The following is a 17,933-nucleotide window of genomic DNA, read 5'->3' on the forward strand; positions in this document are numbered from 1 at the left end:
GACCTCCCGGTTCATAGGTCAACACTCAACCACTGAGCCACGCTGGCTGGGCCTCCTGCTTTCATATTTAATTCTTTCATGAAATGAGTGTTTCCTGGTGCAGCCACTAACCTTCACCCACGTGGCCGCTGCCCGGTGACTGAGGCTCAGAGCTGAGGGGGCACTTGGGGAGCACTTCGCGGTGACCGGAGGAGGCGCCAGCAGCTGCTCCCTCCCTGGATGCTGGTCCTCGGGACTCGCACGATGTCCCCTCAGGTGAGTCACAGTGAGGTCTTCCCGTGTCCAGTGTCCCGGACGAGACTGGCGGCCACGTTAACCGAAAGGACTCGTTACGTACACCCAGGGCTGCTTTCTCACACTCGGGTTTTCACTCAGAAGTCAAGATGGACTCCGACTGTTAATCCTGTGTTTGTGGAATTTGAGTGTCTTCTGGACAAAAATGGTGAGATATTGAAAGTTTCAAAAGGCCTTTTCAAATGTGATGATGTCATTGATAAGGACTATTTGGCCAACGTACTATGTGCCTAAGGCCTGGGGCCGGGGCGGGGGCGGCTGGAAGGGTCATGGGGGAGGAAGGGGGACATACGTAATGCTTTCAACAATAATTAAAACAAAGCATCCTATGAACTGTGCATAAAAAAGAAAATTCAGTAAATGAAAAAACCCCAAATATAAGGATTTGGATCTCTATATAAAGGACTTTACTAGAGGCCTGGTGCATGAAATTCGTGTCCCTCAGCACAGCCCGCACCCTCTCCAATCTGGGATCCCTCGGACATCCCTCTCACAATCCAGCATTGCTCGCTCCCAACCACTTGCCTGCCTGCATGCCTGCCTGATTGCCCCTAATCGCTTCTGCCTGCCAGCCTGATTGACGCCTAACTGCTCCCCTACTGGCACAGTCACTCCTAAGGGCCGCCTCCTGCTGGCCCAGTTGCCCCTAACTGCTGGCCCAGTAATCCCTAATTGCCCTCCCCTCCAGGCCTGGTCCCCTGCAACTGCCCTCCCCTGCTGGCCTGTGTGTTTTATTACATCGGGCCAAATAGTCATAAGTTGCCCCTAACTGCCCTCCTCTGCTGGCCTGATCGCCCACAACTGCTGTGCCCTGCTGGCCATCTTGTGTGAGGGTGTGACTGTTAATTTGCATATCACTTTATTAGGTAGGGCTTTGTGTTTCATTGCATAAACAGTCATTTACAGTCAGCTCTCCGCTCGTGCCAGGCAGGGGGTGGCCCAGTGTGTGGCCCGTCCAGGAGGGCCCAGGCCGTGTCCACTGAGCATCCGGACATGAACACGCGGGGACTGCCTGTGCGGCTCCGTGTGGCCCCGGGGCTGAGCGTGCGCCAGGGATTCCTCGACGCCCCGTTTGCTTTGGGCCATGGCTGCTGCGGGCCGCCCACCACGGGCAGCGTGCGCCTGGCCGGTCTGCCCTCAGGCCGCACCGCCCGCGGAGCCGGACTCTGTCTGACGGCGTGGCTCAGAGGTCCTCCCTCTTCCGGACGATCATCTGCCGGATCAGATCGGCCACCTCAGGCCGGATGGCGTCCACCGGCTCCTCGGGCCGCCAGGACCTCACCACGCGGCCCTCGGGGCTGACCAGGTACTTCCAGAAGTTCCACCGCGGCTCCCTGTTGGAAGAGTCTGGAACGACAGAGGCCCGGTCTGTGAGGATCTCCGTCCTGGGGGGGCTGCCACGGGACAGCAGCACCACCGTCCGGGTCCCCCCTCGTCACACACGGAGGCCCAGCGGCCAGCCCCCCGCACAGCGGCCCCCCGCCGGCCCGAGCCAGTGCCTACCCGCTCTGCTGCTCTGAGCAAACAGCTGCCTGTCACCAGCGCAAACCTCCCAGCTTCTCAACATTTAGAAGATAAAGTGATACTTTACAAGTCCTTTGTAGGGAATGTGTACAGTTCTTATTAAATAGTGTTCTCATGTTACCTGTTACGTAGCTGAAAATGGGAGACATTTAAAATAATCGCATCTGAGAAATCGTGATGGCCCTCTGATGCATCGTAATTTACATGAGAACTGTGGCTGTCTGACAGGCTGGTGAGGGAAACGCAGCTGGATTTACCCAGAGCCGCCGTGTGCCCGGTGTGCTCTCTCCCGCCGCCCTGGGCAGGGGCGTCTGGGAGGGGCGGTGTGCTCCCCGTTCTGCAGGTGAGGAAGTGGAGGTCCCCGCGCAGGTGTCACGGCCAGGGAGCGGGCAGCCCGGAGCGCGGGGTCCGGTGCCCCACAGGGGACTCGGCGGGTGTCGGGGGAGGTGGCTGTTCTTCCCTGTGTGCGTGGGACTGACCCCGAGGGGAGGAGGAGCTGGTCTGAGGCTTCGGGAGGAGGCAGACCTGACCAGGAGGGGGCGGAGCAGGAGGAGCCCACGTGATCTCAGGAGGAACCCCAGCATCAGCAGAGAGACGGGGTGTGTGTGTGTGTGTGTGTGTGTGTGTGTGTGTGGGAAGGAGGACGGTGGGGGGGGGGGGGAGGGAAGGTGGAGGGAGCGCAGGTACCGGGACCACCTGGTCAGGAGGGTGACAGAGCCTGTGGCAGCCAGCGAGGAGGGAAGTGGAGAGCCAGAGGCGGAGAAGCGGGCTGGCTGTCCTCAGAAACGGAGGAGGCGGCGGGGAGGGGGAGGAGGAGGAGGAGGGGGAGGAGCGGAAGGAGGAGGGGGAGGAGGAGGAGGGGGAGGAGGGGGAGGGGGGAGGGGAAGGGGGAGGAGGGGGAGGTGCTGGTGCAGGAGGAGAGCCAGCCAGGGCGCCCGGGGACGGAGATGCAGCGTGGCCCGTGGTCACTCTGTGTGCTGTGTCTGTGCACAGGCTCGGTGACTGGCAGGGAGACAGGCCGGGGACAGGCCGGCGGCCTCGTTAGATGAGGGGTCAGCATGAAGGTCCTGAGGCGGTGGGCAGGAGACACGCCCTTCACTCTCACATAATCCATCTCCCCAACGCCTTAGGGGTGGACACACTGACCGTCGCATGTACAAACGAGACAGGCCCAGAGAGGGTCAGCGACGTGCCTGAGCCACACAGCGAAGGCCGGGGCCGGCTCGGCGGGGCAGACGGGGCCACAGCCTGTGCCTCAGTCACCCCCTCACTGCCTCCCTGCTCCCCCAGATGCTGCAGCGACAGCCCAGCTCCGCTTCCTCCCAAAAGTGTTACATTCTGCTCTGGATTTTAGCAAAAACCCGGTAACGGGAGTGTCACTCCTCCTCGAGGACATGCAGTCCAGCGAGGACGTGAGTGACCGACAGGGGGCGCTCTGCACTGCTCACCAGGAGAGCGTTAACCAGGGGAGGGGCCCCATCAAAGGCGAGGGGACTCCGAGCACACAGCTGTGGCCACTTCGCAAGCAACGTTTTCAGTAAAACCATCATAAGGAAGCCCTGACCGGTGTGGCTCAGTGGATAGAGCGTCCACCTACGGACTGAAGGGTCCCAGATTCGATTCTGGTCAAGGGCATGTACCTTGGTTGCGGGCACATCCCCAGTAGGAGGTGTGCAGGAAGCAGCTGATCGATGTTACTCTCTCATTGATGTTTCTAACTCTCTATCCCTCTCTCTTCCTCTCTGTAAAAAAAACCCCAATAAAATATATTTTAAAAAAAGGCGAGGGGAATCCGTGGCCACTGTGGCCACTTCGCAAACAACATTTCAGTGAAACGACGGTAAGGATACGGCACAGGGGGATGGCTCTGCTTTGTCATCCAAGACGTCCACACACTGGTTTCGGGGAGCATGGCTTGTAGAAAGGATGAGACCCTGGCTCTGATGGGCCGATAAGACGTCCCCCCGAAAGCTTTTGGAATGAGAGAGGAGCGTGGGGTCCTGCTTCAGGGATGGGAGCCAGGAGCACCTTCCCCTGGGGCGGAGGGGGACACTCACCCACCAGAAACCGGAAGGCGGGCTCGGCCTCGGGCCCCAGGATCTTGATCTTGTGGAAGATGGGGAAGGTGACCCCGTAGGTGCTCCTGGCGAAGGACACCACCTCCCTGCTGGGGCGGGGCTCGGCCTCCCCGAACTGGTTGCAGGGGAAGGCCAGCACGCTGAAGTGGAAGGGCCCGAACTCCCGGTGCAGGGCCTGCAGGCCCGCGTAGTTGCTGTCGGTGAGCCGGCAGTCGCTGGCCACGTTGGCCACGAGCGTGACCTCCGGGAAAGAGAGGGCGACAGAGAGTGAGGCAGGGCGGTCAGAGCGGCTCTGCCAGCAGCTGACCTCCCCGGGAGACCCTCATCCCAGCGTGACGGGAGACCACGGCCTGGACGCCCGGGACCCCAGCGGTTCACCCCCTCCAACCGCCCCCCACCTCCACCCCGAACCCCGCCAAGGCATCAGCTGCTCAGAGGCTGCTTTTAAGAAAGATGGTTGTCGGTAGATGCGTCTCATGTGGCGTCTCCACAGTCACATCCCAGTTACAAGCCCGTCCTAACAATCTAAGGGCCACAGGGAGAGCGTTTTAGGAAGACAGTTAAGACGGTGAGTTTGGAAGCAGGTGAGCGGGAGGACCCGTGCCATCACTCTGTTGTAAACGACAGCTCCGGCACCGATGGGAACGGGGCTGCGTGCAGAGAACGGGCCACGTGGCACCCAGAGCCGCCGGCCGGCCGAGACTTACTTTGCCTCTGAACTTCTCCAGGGAGACGGGCCGGCCCGCGGCGTCCTTCACCTCGAAGGCGTAGAAGCTGCGGGCGCGGGGCGGGCGGGCGCTCAGCCGCAGCAGCAGCAGCGTGCCCGCGCCCAGCGCCAGCGCCAGCAGCACGGCCAGCGCCTTGGCCCGCGGCCCCGAGCGCAGCGGCGGCGCCAGAGGCTCCAGAGGCTCCATCTTGGAGGCCGGGAGGGAGGGGAGGCGGGCGGCCTCCGGGAGGAGCTGAAACGCGAAACCCCAGCCGGTTCGAGGGAAACCCGGAAGGCCGGGCGCCTGTCCCGCCCTCCGGAGCAGCGGCGGCCAGAGGCCTGGCCGGGTGGCGGGGGCTCTGTGATGATGGGTTTGAGTTTCTGCAGGAAGTCAGGATGTGCTTGGTAGCTCCACACTCTCCCACAAACACATCATTTCCCCGGCAGATGGCGCCCTCGTCCCTGGGAGGCGGCGCCCAGCAAGGGGTTAGCTCAGGGGCGGGGGACCCAGAGCACAGGCTGTGGGGGCAGGCAGGGCGTGCGTGTGATGTGATGGGTGTCACACACACACACACACACACACACACACACACACACTCTGAGTTCAGGAATTGGTGGTAAAACATCTGAACGGCTCCTGATTCCGACCTCGCCCAGCCAAGGCAATGCCAGGTGACGATACAGAAATAAACGGTGGTAAACAGCGATGGTTAAGGAGCCCTCCTCTGTCGTCAGGGACACGGCAGTATTTCTGGTCATGACTGACAGCAGGAAATGAACTTGCCACCGAGCAGATGAGGGTCCCAGGGCGGGCACTTCCCACCGGAGCACCCATGCCCCTGGGCCGGGTGCATCTACAACACTTAGTTCTTCTTCTTTTTTTTTTTTTTTTTTTAAATATTTTTTTATTGATTTTTTACAGAGAGGAAGGGAGAGAGATAGAGCGTTAGAAACATCGATGAGAAAGAGTCATCAATCAGCTGCCTCTTGCACACCCCCTACTGGGGATGTGCCCACAACTAAGGTACATGCCCTTGACCGGAATCGAACCCAGGACCTTTCAGTCTGCAGGACGGTGCTCTATCCACTGAGCCAAACTGGTTTAGGCTTTTATATATATATATTTTATTGTTTTTTTACAGAGAGGAAGGGAGAGGGATGCAGAGTTAGAAACATTGATGAGAGAGAAACGTCAATCAGCCACCTCCTGCACACACCCCCACTGGGGATGTGCCTGCAGCCAAGGTACATGCCCTCGACCAGAATCGAACCCGGGACCCTTCAGTCTGAGGGCTGACGCTCTATCCACTGGGCCACACCGGTTACAGCTAAAACACTTAGTTCTGAAGATGGTTCCATTTTTCACCAACAGGCTGCGACCTGTCAATGAAGCATCGGGCTCTGAGAGAAAGCAGGGTGCCCTCCTCCACGCCCAGGTCCAGGCGCCCCGCAGGGCTGCTGTTTAAATGGCCGAGGCCTTCTAGTGACACCCCACTTCTGGACTGGACCCCGGATTCTTTGGCCGCCGGGATCAAAGAATGAGTCCACGGACAGAAAAGTGCTCTAGCAAAGGTGGAGATTTATGGAAGAACAAGTACAGACTCCACGTGGGGGGGGAGGAGGGTCCCACAGAATGGACTCCACGTGGGGGGGGAGGGGGGGTCCCACAGAATGGACTCCACGTGGGGGGGAGGAGGGTCCCACAGAATGGACTCCACGTGGGGGGGAGGAGGGTCCCACAGAATGGACTCCACGTGGGGGGGGAGGGGGGTCCCACAGAATGGACTCCACGTGGGGGGGGAGGGGGGTCCCACAGAATGGACTCCACGTAGGGGGGGGGATAGAGTCCCGCTGGGTTCCCTTTCCCTGCGGCTTATAAAGGCTGCAGAACTTGGTGCCTTGATAGCCCCTCTGATTGGTCACGATTCCCTTAGTCTGGTTACTATAGCAACTCCTGGGCTCAAAGGTTGACCCTCACATGGGACATGAGAGGTTCCCCCCCTCCTTCCTTCCGAACGATGTACCTACCTATAGAGTTAAGTTTAAAAAGTGTGGCTCTCCAAAGAAATGCCCATCGTTGTGCTGTTGATAGTTTGCCGACCACAGTCTGTCCCATTGAGCAGTTCCCTTGACTCTGCCAGTGTCCCCCCCTCCCCGCCCCCCGTTGGTTCCTACAGTTGCCGGCGAGCCTCAACGTGGGGCGGTGCCGGTCCCTCAGCTTGGCTCTTCTCACCCGGGCTGTGTTCCCTCCAGATAAACTTCAGAATCTGTTTGTCAGTATTTAAAAAAAGTAACTTACCGGGATTGCACTGAGTCTTTAAATCGACTTGGAAAGAGCTGACGTCGTAACGGTACCAAATCTTCTTACCTGTGCACGTGGACGATCCATTACCGGATTTTCTTTGATGAGAGTTCTGTAATTTTCCTCATACAATCATTGCACATGTTCTTTTAGATTTCTACCTGTGTGTTCCATGTTTGGGGGTTAGATTTCTACCTGCGTGTTCCGTGCAAGGAGGACTTTTCAGATCGACTCTCTCAACAACTTTCAAGCATGCACCACGGTGTAACACCCGCATGCCTCTCCATTTCTCACCGGAAGCTCCCCTGGCGTTCTGTGGAGCCGTTGGGGCAGAGCCTGGTGCCGGAGCAGCTGCCTCTGCCTCTGCCTCGCCCGCAGGTGCCTGTGCCGCCGAGGCCGCCCCCGGTGGAGCATTGCGGGGTCACGTTTGCTCAGCTGCGGCAGGACCGCGGGCACCGGGGTGGCTCAGTTCCCGTTGAGCGTGTCACTCTCAGCTTTAGAGACGAGAAGGCTGTGGCCTGTGGTCTGCCTTCCGTGGGTGTTTTGATGAGAATTGAGACGGAACATCAGATGCAGTCCTGACCTCAGAGGGTCCGGGGAACCGCCCGCCCAGAGCAGCGAGGAGCAGGGCCCAGGCGAGGGACCGTGCCTGCAGGGGAGCTGAGCCGGCGCGGGCCCCGGTGGTGCTGGTGGGACGGGCAGAACGGCAGACATGTCTTTGGTGTCACAATCTCCTGTGACAGGAGGAATGCTCACGCGTGAGGCGGCGTCTCCGTGTCTGCCCACAAGAGCCGCCGCTCCCTTCGGCCGGCACCGTGTGCTCCGTGTGAGGCAGTGCATCGGCCTTCTGGGACGGAGGGGTGCAAGCCCGTGGTCGGCAAACTGCGGCTCTCGAGCCACAGGCGGCTCTTTGGCCCCTTGAGTGTGGCTCTTCCACGAAACACCACGGCCTGGGCGAGTCTATGTTGAAGAAGTGGTGTTAGAGGAAGTTTAAGTTTAGAAAATGTGGCTCTCCAAAGAAGTGTCAGTTGTGGTCCTGTTGGTATTGGCTCTGTGGACGAATGAGTTTGCCGACCGCTGGTGTAAGCTCACACGGGCTCTGTTCTCCCTCTGCACCCGAGCTGTGTCTCAGCGTGACGGCCAGTCTCTCCCCTTCATTGTTCCCATCACCTGCGGGGTCAGCGGGCCTCCGGGACCCCGAGGGCCGACGCGGGCTCAGGGACGAAGCCTGGTTCCCGCCGTGCGGGGTCCGTTTTCTCGGCCGCCAGGCCATCCCCGCCGTGCGGATCTGTGTTTCCCAGCAGCCAAGCCGTCCCCGCTGTGCGGGGTCTGTGTTACCGGCCGTCCCCGCCGTGCGGAGTCCGTGTTTGGCAGCCGTCCCCGCCATGCGGAGTCCGTGTTCCCGGCCGCCAGGCCGTCCCTGCTGTGCGGGGTCTGTGTTCCCCGGCCGCCAGGTCGGCCGTGAGCGGATGACGGTGCAGCCGGGACGGAATGTTGGAACGACAATGTGTCTTGTGCTCTGGCCTACACGTGCCGTTTGGTGTTAGAACAGTGTTTCCCAAACTTCTCTCATGATGAGAATCACCTGGCGGAGTTGTTAAAACACAGATTCCTGAATCCCAACTAAGAAGTGCTAAACTAGAATTTTTGGGAACATATAGGTAAAATTGCATACCTAACTTAGTGCTCTGTATATAAAATCTGTCTTAGAGCACTAGTTAAGTATACAATTTTACCTATATGTTCCCAAAAATTCTAGTTTAGCACTTCTTAGTTGGGATTCAGGAATCTGTGTTTTAACAACTCCGCCAGGTGATTCTCATCATGAGAGAAGGTTGGGAAACACTGTGTTAGAAGAACCAGATGGGCTGTGGCTCCTGTCCGCACGGTGTTCCCCTCCCCGCCTCGGGGTCCATGCGGCCCGCAGCTCCTGTGCCCGGTGCACGCTCAGGAGGTCCTGGGCTGTTGCTGGGGCGGGAGAAACACACATTTGTCTTAAGTTCTCGGGAACACCTGCACGAGGGCGGCCTGCTCGGAGGCACTTACTGTACACGTCAAACACGTATGCTTGCAGAGACGCGTGGAAGAGGAGTGTGGCTTCCGGGGCCGACCCGGAGCCTGAGGCCACAGGTCAAGGGCGGCCTGAGCTGCAGGAGCCCGAGGGGCAGGGGCAGGGCCTGGACCCCCGAGGAAGGCCCTGCTGGACGGACTTCTGGAGGGAGGACATGCCTGCTGCTGAGGCCGCGGAGGGCGCGGAGCGGCAGCCACAGGACACGGTGTGAGTGCCGGAAACCGGTCGCTGTCTCACTAACAGAGAGATGTGGACCGGAAACCGGGAGGCTGCTCAACAACCCTAACTGCCCTCACCACTGGCCGCTAGGCTGAGACCGTGTTAGCGGGAGGGCCTCCACCTGTTTGCCTCCGGTGAATTCCTGTTATTGGAGTTTCCTGCCTGAACATCCACAGTCTCAACAGAAAGGAACAGCAAGGCCCGAGCGGGGCGTAGTCCCCTCTTATACTCCAGCCTGGCCCCCAATGTTCCCAAATTAACACTTTCCTAGTCTCGTTCATTGTGGCCCTCTCCAGGACCCGAACCCTGAACCCCAACCCTGAACCACGAGGGGCGTGAAAGGGGCTCCCACATGTGAGGGGGCAGGCGCCCCCTTAGCGCCGGCCACGCTGCCGGCCCCGCGGCTCAGCCCCGGAGGAGGCCGGCTCTGAGGGCGGTTCCCCCGGCCCTGGGCTGGGGGACGCGGGGCCACACCTGGTGGGCGGCTTCCCAGCCTCAGCACCAGGACAGCGGCCACCGCTGCCTCCTCCCCACCCGCCACCTGGAGCCCAGTCACCCGCGGGCGCTGCCGCAGAGGACGGCCGGCCTGTGGGGGCGCTGCTGCCACCCTGGCCCTGAGTGCCCGTGCCCTCCTCTGAGCGACGGTGCTGTGTGCCAGTCTCCTGCGGGGGGTGCTGAGGTCCAGCTGGACGAGGGGCCTGCCTGAGGGGGGCCCTGAGCTTCTCACTCAGGGGGGGCTCTGCTTCCCCCGCGGCTGCCCCACACCCTTCTCCGACCCTTCGTCTCCTCTCTCTCCTCCTCCCCCTTCTCCCCTCCTTCTCTTCTCTCTCCCCCCCCCCTTCTCCCCTTCTTCCTTGTCCTCCTTCCTCTCCTGGGCCCTCCATCTCCTCTCTCTGCTACTCCTCCTCCTCCTTCTCCTCCTTCCTCTCCTGGCCCCTCCATCTCCTCTCTCTGCTACTCCTCCTCCTCTTCCTCCTCCCTCTCCTCCTCCTCCTCTTCCTCCCCCTCCTCCTTGTCCTCCTTCCTCTCCTGGCCCCTCCGTCTCCTCCTCCCACTCAGCATCGGTCTGCGATTCTAACCCCTGCCTCCTCGGGTTAGTTTGCCTTATGCCCACCTTCAGAGTGGAGTCACTCAGGAAATTCTCCCGTTCGCGTCCGGCTTCTTGCACTCAGCATCTCCTTGGTGAGAGGAGTTCCCGCCGCTGCCAGCAGCTACGGCGTGCTCTGTGGTCGCTGTGCCGGCCGCATGGACCCGCATGGCTGCTGCTAGTTTCCTGTGGAGGCCGTTCGGCCATTTCAGCCCTGGCTCTGTCTTATCACCTGCCACAGGGGTGACGTGGTCCCTGCCCGCCCGGCCCTCCCCAGGCCACGCTGCGACCCTGCCTCCCTTCCCCGGCGTGGATCTGCCCACGGAGTGACAGTGGGAACCCAGACGGTTGTGCAAGCTGTTTTTAAAGAACATATTTTATTGATTTCGTACAGAGAGGAAGAGAGCGGGAAAGAGAGAAACATCGATCAGCCTCCTCCTGCACACTCCCCTCTGGGGATGTGCCCACAACCAAGGTACATGCCCTTGACCAGAATCGAACCCAGGACTCTTCAGTCCGCAGGCTGACACTCTATCCACCGAGCCACACCGGTTTCGGGGGAAGCTGCCTTTATCTGTGGCGGCTGAGGTGCGGCAGCAGGTGGGACGCAGGCCCGTACTAGGCCGCCCTCCGCATGGTCTTCCTGATCCAGTTGAGGTGCTTCTGGGAGAGCAGCGTGTAGACGCCGGGCCCCCAGGGGTCCCCGCACCGGCCCTCCTTCCCGAAGGAGGTGACAGCCCTGAAGGTGCCCTCGCAGATCAGGGGGCTCCCAGAATCCCCCTGCAAGACAAGAGGGGGAGGGCTGTGAGCACCCATCGAGAACATGCCATCGAGAACACGCCATGGAGAACATGCCCATGGAGAACACGCCCATGGAGAACATGCCATGGAGAACACGCCCATGGAGAACACATCATGGAGAGCATGCCCATCAAGAACACATCATGGAGAACATGCCCATGGAGAACAGCCCATGGAGAACATGCCCACGGAGAACACGCCCATGGAAAACCCGCCCATGGGGAACCCGCCCATGGGGAACCTGCTCATGGAGAACACACCATGGAGAGCACATCCATGGAGAACACACCATGGAGAACACGCCATGGAGAACACTCCCATGGAGAACATGCCATGGAGAACACTCCCATGGAGAACACGCCCATGGAGAACCCACCCATGGAGAACACGTCCATGGAGAACATGCCATGGAGAACCTGCCCATGGAGAACACATCATGGAGAACACGCCATGGAGAACACATCATGGAGAACATGCCATGGAGAACAGGTCCATGGAGAACACGTCATGGAGAACACACCATGGAGAACATGCCATGGAGAACACGCCATGGAGAACAGGTCCATGGAGAACACGCCATGGAGAACAGGTCCATGGAGAACATGCCATGGAGAACAGGTCCATGGAGAACATGTCATGGAGAACACACCATGGAGAACATGCCATGGAGAACACGCCATGGAGAACAGGTCCACGGAGAACACGCCATGGAGAACAGGTCCATGGAGAACATGCCATGGAGAACAGGTCCATGGAGAACATGTCATGGAGAACACACCATGGAGAACATGCCATGGAGAACACGCCATGGAGAACAGGTCCATGGAGAACACGCCATGGAGAACATGCCATGGAGAACACACCTATGGAGAACACGCCCATGGAGAACATGCCCATGGAGAACATGCCCATGGAGAACACGCCATGGAGAACACGCCCATGGAGAACACGCCCATGGTTCCGGCCTCGGGATGGCACGTCCAGCTCACTCCTGCACCGTAGGAGCTCCTGGGGCCCTCCCGTGTGTGCCGTGTGTCCTCCTGGGGAGCCTAGGGGCAGCCCCATGTTATCAGGTGGCCTGGCGTGTGGGCAGGTGGTGCAGGGGCCAGGCCTGGGACGCGAGGCTCTGAGGCCCAAGTACAGTCTGGGGCCTCCTCTCCTACATCACTGGCCCAGGAGGGCGTGGCGGAAGGAGCCGTGTGAGAAGCGGGGTCCTTCCCGCAGAAGGATGGCGCCCGCCTAACACAGTGCCTGCCTGTTCCAGAAGGAGGCCTGTCGGTGGAATTCACCAACAGCATTGAGCGCAGACCAGGACGGCTGAGCTTGAGTGGCAGCTGACAGGTGCCTGAGAGGCTGCCTGCGGGTCTGACAGTGGTGAGGGCAGGGCAAGGAAGGCAGGGTGGAGGTGGTGGTGGAAGGCTCTGAAGGTAGGTGCCACCCTCCCCTGGGACTGGCCCCACTTGGGTAAGGCCGTCAGCTTCTGCTGATGTTTGGATAAGCAGCCGGAAGGGGGACAGACTCTGGTCTCGGTTTCTGATTCCCCAATCCCACACCCCGTCCTCCTCCTGAGGAGGTCTTTGGAAGAGGCGGGAAGCGAGGAGCCAGCACTCAGAGCTCAAATACTGGGGTGCCTCTCCTGCCTCCCTCCTCCCTCAGGGCCATGACCTGTCCTTTCTCTGACTCTGACAGGGAGCCGAGCCCCTTCTGTATGGGCCACGCTCAGAAGTTGTTTCCTGGGGACAGAGCTCGGATCCCGGAGGCTGTGGGGGGGTCACTGAGACCCTCAGTTTGGCTTGGCAATGATGGGCCTTTTAGACCCACCAGGCTAAATTGAAGATGCATTTTGGGGGTGTGCTGAGATGTGGGGAGCAGGGCATAGGAGGGCTCTTCTGAGTGTTACATATTTAAAAACCTACATTAATAAAAGAGCAACATGCTAATTGACTGTACCTTTGCAACACCCACCAGCCAATCAGGAGTGAGTATGCAAATCAACACAACAAAGATGGCGGGTTAATTTGCAGGCACAGGTGCTGAGCTGCTGGGGGCGAGGCGCTTGCGTTCTACACCACCTCAGCTGCTCTGCACCACCCCAGCCACTCTGGCCTCTGGGCAGCATGGGAAGGCAGAAAGGAGGCTCTGGGCCAGAGTGGAAAGGCTGCTCCAGCTGGAAGCGAATGTGGTGCCAGAAGCCAGGGGAAGGAAGGCCCATTCTTGCACGAATCTTCGTGCACTGGGCCTCTAGTCTATAATAGAAGAGTAATATGCTAATTGGACTGGACATCCTTCTCAGGTTGTCCTTCCTGATGACCTTTTGGCCAAAGCCGGGGCTGCGAGGGAAGCCCAGGTGCCAGGTGCCTGCCGGTGGCTGGAGGGGAGGAAGGTCTACTCTTACATGAATTTCATGCTTTGGGCCGATGCTCTGTCCACTGAGCAAACCGCCAGGGCTCACGTGTTAACATGAGGGAAAGCCATTGCTTCCCTGGTGGTTTTGACATAAAATCCAGAAGATGTCACAGTCCACCCAGGCATTAGCAGCCCACCCGCCCTTTTTGCTGAACAACCACCTTAGTGGCAGCCACAGCCATGAGAGGACTGAGCATAGTGAGGGGCCTGAGCGTGGTGAGAGGGCTGAGCGTGGTGTTGCCTTTTCTATTTCTGCAAACCTTAACCCAACAGCCCAAGTGTGGGGTCGCCTTTCACTTACGTTGCACGTGTCTTTCCCGCCCCTGGGCTCTCCGGCACAGATCATATCCCGTGTGATGACAGGGTTGTGGCCATAGTACTTGGGGCCGTTGCAGGTCTTCCTGTCCAGGACGGTGACATTGACTTCTCTCAGCCCATCGGGCTGGGATAGCTTGTCATTGTGCGTCAGCCCCCAGCCGGCCACGTGGCACTTGGTTCCCGGCTTTACGTCTTCCCCCCTTTTAGGGAGGCTCAGAATAGCCACGTTTTTGTTGATGGTTGCTTTCCCCCTCAGCTGTGGGGAGAAAGCATAAAGAGGTAAGGGAATGGGATCATTAAAATATTGGCATGCTTCTAACCCTGGGAGCCCCCTCCCGTGGCTACAGTCTGTAGCTACAGGGCACCGAGAACGCTCGCCGCGCCGCGGCCAGACGGCAGGAAGCTCTGCGATGCCGAAGTCGATCGAAGGTACAATCAGAGGTACGTGCCTTTAGAAGTTTGAGGTCACCCTCGTGCCTGGGCTCGTTGTAGTACGGGTAGGGGATCTGCTTCCTCACGCCCAGGATCTGCTTCTCCGGCTCCTGCTTGGACCTGGAGTGGGCCCCCAGGATGACCTGGGCCGATCTGCTCCTGAAAAAGACGTAGCCCTGTGAACGGTTTACGCCTCTGAGTCGTGTGCTGGTCACTTTCATGGCCCATTTCTAAAGGCGCTCGCCGTGCAAACGCTTGTCTGCAGCTCAGAACTTGAAAGACAACAAGTGAATGCTTATGAAGTCATCATCATCTGTAGGGCGTGCCTGGGCAGGCACATGGGCATTTCTTTAGTTACCGTCAGCTGAATCCAGAGCCACGTCCTGGAAACACACCTTGCCAGAGGCAGGAGTGCTGTCAGCCTGACCTTCAGCTCAGGTGCCAGGGGGTGGGTTCCGTTATCTAAATCCAGCCAAGCACCAGGAAGGAATACAACCCGGCCCACCAAGAATGCACATAATCTCCTTTGTCGGGCTTTAGTAAAACTTCCTGGGTTTTGCTGTCTAAAATAAATGCGCTGTGTTGGCTCTGGGTCCCTGTCTCTCCATCAGAGGACCGTGTCCCACCCGGCCCCAGCTTTTTCTTTCCATCTCTGTGTCTGCCTCCTTCTTTCATTTTCTCAATGAAAGGAAGAGAGGTGTGGGTGGGGCTGGATGGGGGGCTGGGGCGCGAAGGAGGAGCTGGGCTGCTGCCTCGGGGGCTCGCTCTCTGGGGCCCCATCTGACCTCAGCTCCTGGGTTCCAGCTCTGGAGCCACCGAGTCCCCGTGGCTTGGGGGTGTTCACTTTTTAAATAACAGTCCCCAGGAGAAGACCCCGCCCTCGCCTGGAAGAGCACTCACAGGGCGCAGTGGGCGGCCGTCAGCACCCAGCTGTCAGCGACCAGCGCCCCCGCACACAGGCTGCCCTTGGTGCCGCCGCGGACCAGCGCCATGTAGGGCCTCGAGTGAGCCGGCACTTCCCATCCTCCGACGATTCGCCCGCAGAGGCCTGTCAGAGGGAAGAGCACGTCACCCAGCGCCCCAGCTCGCCCCAACCTCGCCCCAACCTCGCCCCAACCTCGCTCCCAGGCCAGAGGTGCGTCCGCGTGGTGAGGAGGGCAGGGCGGCGCCATCGCCGGGGTCCTGGGGGGCGGGCGTGTGGGTGCCAGGCCCTCCCAAAGGTCCCAGTCCTCCCCCCAAGAAGCCACACCCTGTCACTCCCAGGGTCACGGGCGGAAATGTGACCCCTTGGGGGGAGCATTGCGGGGGGGGGGGGCGGGCAGGCGGTGTGCATTGGTCTCCAGGGAACAGCTGCCACGGAGACGCTGGTGATGCTGACAGTTCGGTGCCTCCCTTGCAGGCCGAGTGACAGCTGGGGGGGTGGGGGATGAGAGCTGAGAGCTGCCCCTGCTCACCAGGCCTCTCAGCTGCGACCTTGCCCGGGAGTTCCCGGTCCCGGAGACATTCCTCCCTGACGTTAGCGCCCTCCTAACCTGGGAGGGAGGGGGCCGGGGGGCCGCGGGCTCTGGCTGCCAGAGGGAGTGGGAGGGGCCGTCTGGGCTCTGGCAGTGAGAGGAGAGGAACCGAGGGCCCCAGAACTCCAGCCGCACCCCTCTTCCTCGGTGCTGCCGTGAAGGCCGGTCCCGGTGCCTCTGGGCCTTCGGGCACAGAAAGCCACTCTCCGGACGGTACAGGGTGTGAGCCTGCGTGATGCACTCGCCTCAGAGGAAGGCCACACGCCCCACCTCCCACCTCCCACCCCTCGGAGGCCGCTTCAGACAGACCAGACGGACGGCTTGAGCACTAGCCGCTCCTGGTCCCCACCCACCCAGAGCCAAAATCGGTGGGAACTGCTGGGGGCAGGTACTTAAAGCCTCTGGAGTGTTCGCCGTGTGGGGCTGAGTCATCACCAGCCCTGCCTCGCTGGGCCTGGCCTCGCTGGGCCTGACCTCGCTGGGCCTGGGCCTGACCTCGCTGGGCCTGACCTCGCTGGGCCTGGCCTCGCTGGGCCTGGGCCTCGCTGGGCCTGACCTCGCTGGGCCTGGGCCTGGCCTCTCTGGGCCTGACCTCGCTGGGCCTGACCTCGCTGGGCCCACATTGCTCTCTGATGGCAGGACACCCAGTGGAGCAGAGGGGCTGGGGTACCTGGGGGCCTGGGGCCTGGGGCCTGGGGGCTGGGCTGGGGGCAGTTTCCTCGGAAGAACAGCTAGGACAAAACCCCACCTGCTCTGGTTCCCGTATAAGAGCCTGCGGCGCCCGGACAGCCTCCTCCGGGGCCGAGCGGACACTGTACGTGCCAACCGTTTCGTCCCGAAGGACCTGCAGCCGGTGCCTACAGAATCCCGTCTCCGTGTCAGGTGCAGGGGGCGCCAGGGCGCTCCCTGGGGCCTTCGGGAGAAGGCTGCTGTGTCCGCGGCCGCTGCCCCGCCCCGCCCCTCCTGCGGGACCTGGGGGCCCACGTGCCCGCCCTCGCCCAGGAGGCCGGCCGCCGGCCTCGCTCCAGGAGGTTAGAGAACACCTCGCCGCCCCCCAGGGCTGTCTGACCCCCGGGCCACACGGACGCACAGAACAGGCGTGTGAGGCACAGCCACGGACTCGCTGGACCCACACGGCAGCTCCCCGGGTCCAGTGTCCAAGGACACGCTAGCCCTGAGAGAGGATGAAATTTTTTTTTTTTTAACTTTTGCTAATTCTCACCCGAGGCTGTTTTCCCATTGATTCTTAGAGAGAGTGGAGGGGGCGGGGCAGGAGGAAGGGAAGGAAGTGGGGAGAGAGAGAGATCAACTGGTTGCCCCTGGCACGCACCCTCGGGCTGGGGATCAAACCAACAACCCAGCCAGGAACCTGCCCTCGACGGAAATCGAACCCGTGACCCTTCGGCGCTTGGGCCGATGCTCTCCCCACTGAACACACCTCATCCCCGATCCCCTACAGGGGCGGGCCTGCTCCTGCAGCTCCTTGGAACGCCTGCACTTTCTGCAGCGAGAGAGGCAGAGGCCCCGGCCCTCCCGAGAGGCGGGCGGCCATCCGGGTCCTCGCAGGCAGTTTGCCGGCGGGCAGCAGCGAGCCTGGGGGCGCCAGGCCCTTGGGCGAAGAAGAATCGAAGAGTCACGCGAGGACAGGCATGAGGAGGACGTCTTACCTGCGGGGAGGAGCAGGAGGAAGGTGGCCGCGGAGAGAGCGGAGGCCAGTGCTGCCTGGGAGTCCCTCATGGTGTCCAGGTGGGGTCTGTGCTCCGCGCTGACCGGCGGGCTCTTTATTCTGGGCTCAGAGGATGTGGCTCCCCCTTCCCCCCGCCCCCTCTCTCTCTCAGTTTCAAAGCTGAGCTGTAGGAAGTGGAAGAACAGACGTGAGAACAGCTCTGCGGCTTAGGCCCGCTGGGCTGGGGTGTGTGTGTGTGGGGGCAATTCCTCGGTGGGTGGGGGGAGGAGGAGGTAACCTCAGGGTCCTCAGACGGGAGCACCCACTGCCGGGAGGGGTCCCGCTTCCCGCATCAGCCACACTGTCCTCCACGCCCACGGGTGCCTGGGAGAGCCGCTCAGGCCCATTAGCGCTGGGACAGCCGTCCTCACCGGTCAGAGCAGACGGCCTCCTGTTCTCTCTGTCGGAGGAGCCACAGGGCCAGGGCTCTGTCTGAGAGCTCCCGCCTGGACCCC

The 17,933-nt window shown here is 60.8% G+C and overlaps 2 protein-coding genes across 3 annotated transcripts; both read right to left on the bottom strand.

The window, feature by feature from the left end:
- Positions 1 to 1,136: 1,136 nt before the first annotated feature.
- GPX8 (glutathione peroxidase 8 (putative)) lies at positions 1,137 to 5,027 on the bottom strand. 2 transcript variants are annotated; one of them, XM_084881024.1, is made up of 4 exons: positions 4,604 to 5,027; positions 3,876 to 4,137; positions 1,442 to 1,641; positions 1,137 to 1,396 (listed from the first exon to the last, which is right to left on the bottom strand). In XM_084881024.1, exons 1-3 carry the CDS (start codon positions 4,808 to 4,810, stop codon positions 1,478 to 1,480), a joined length of 633 nt encoding a protein of 210 aa, XP_084737150.1. In that variant the 5' UTR covers positions 4,811 to 5,027; the 3' UTR covers positions 1,137 to 1,396; positions 1,442 to 1,477. The 2 variants fall into 2 exon arrangements, with proteins under 2 accessions (XP_084737150.1, XP_084737151.1); XM_084881025.1 differs by lacking the exon at positions 1,137 to 1,396 and having other exon boundaries at positions 1,449 to 1,641; positions 3,880 to 4,137; positions 4,604 to 4,910.
- A 5,619-nt stretch (positions 5,028 to 10,646) lies between these two features.
- On the bottom strand, positions 10,647 to 17,534 carry GZMA (granzyme A). Its single transcript, XM_084881023.1, has 5 exons — positions 17,420 to 17,534; positions 15,139 to 15,286; positions 14,256 to 14,397; positions 13,790 to 14,062; positions 10,647 to 11,061 (listed from the first exon to the last, which is right to left on the bottom strand). The coding sequence occupies exons 1-5, from the start codon at positions 17,487 to 17,489 to the stop codon at positions 10,900 to 10,902; spliced, it is 795 nt and encodes a 264-aa protein (XP_084737149.1). The 5' UTR covers positions 17,490 to 17,534; the 3' UTR covers positions 10,647 to 10,899.
- Positions 17,535 to 17,933: the final 399 nt, after the last annotated feature.

Source organism: Pipistrellus hanaki (genome assembly GCF_964339955.1).
Source record: "Pipistrellus hanaki genome assembly, chromosome: 4".
Classification (NCBI taxonomy): domain Eukaryota; kingdom Metazoa; phylum Chordata; class Mammalia; order Chiroptera; family Vespertilionidae; genus Pipistrellus; species Pipistrellus hanaki.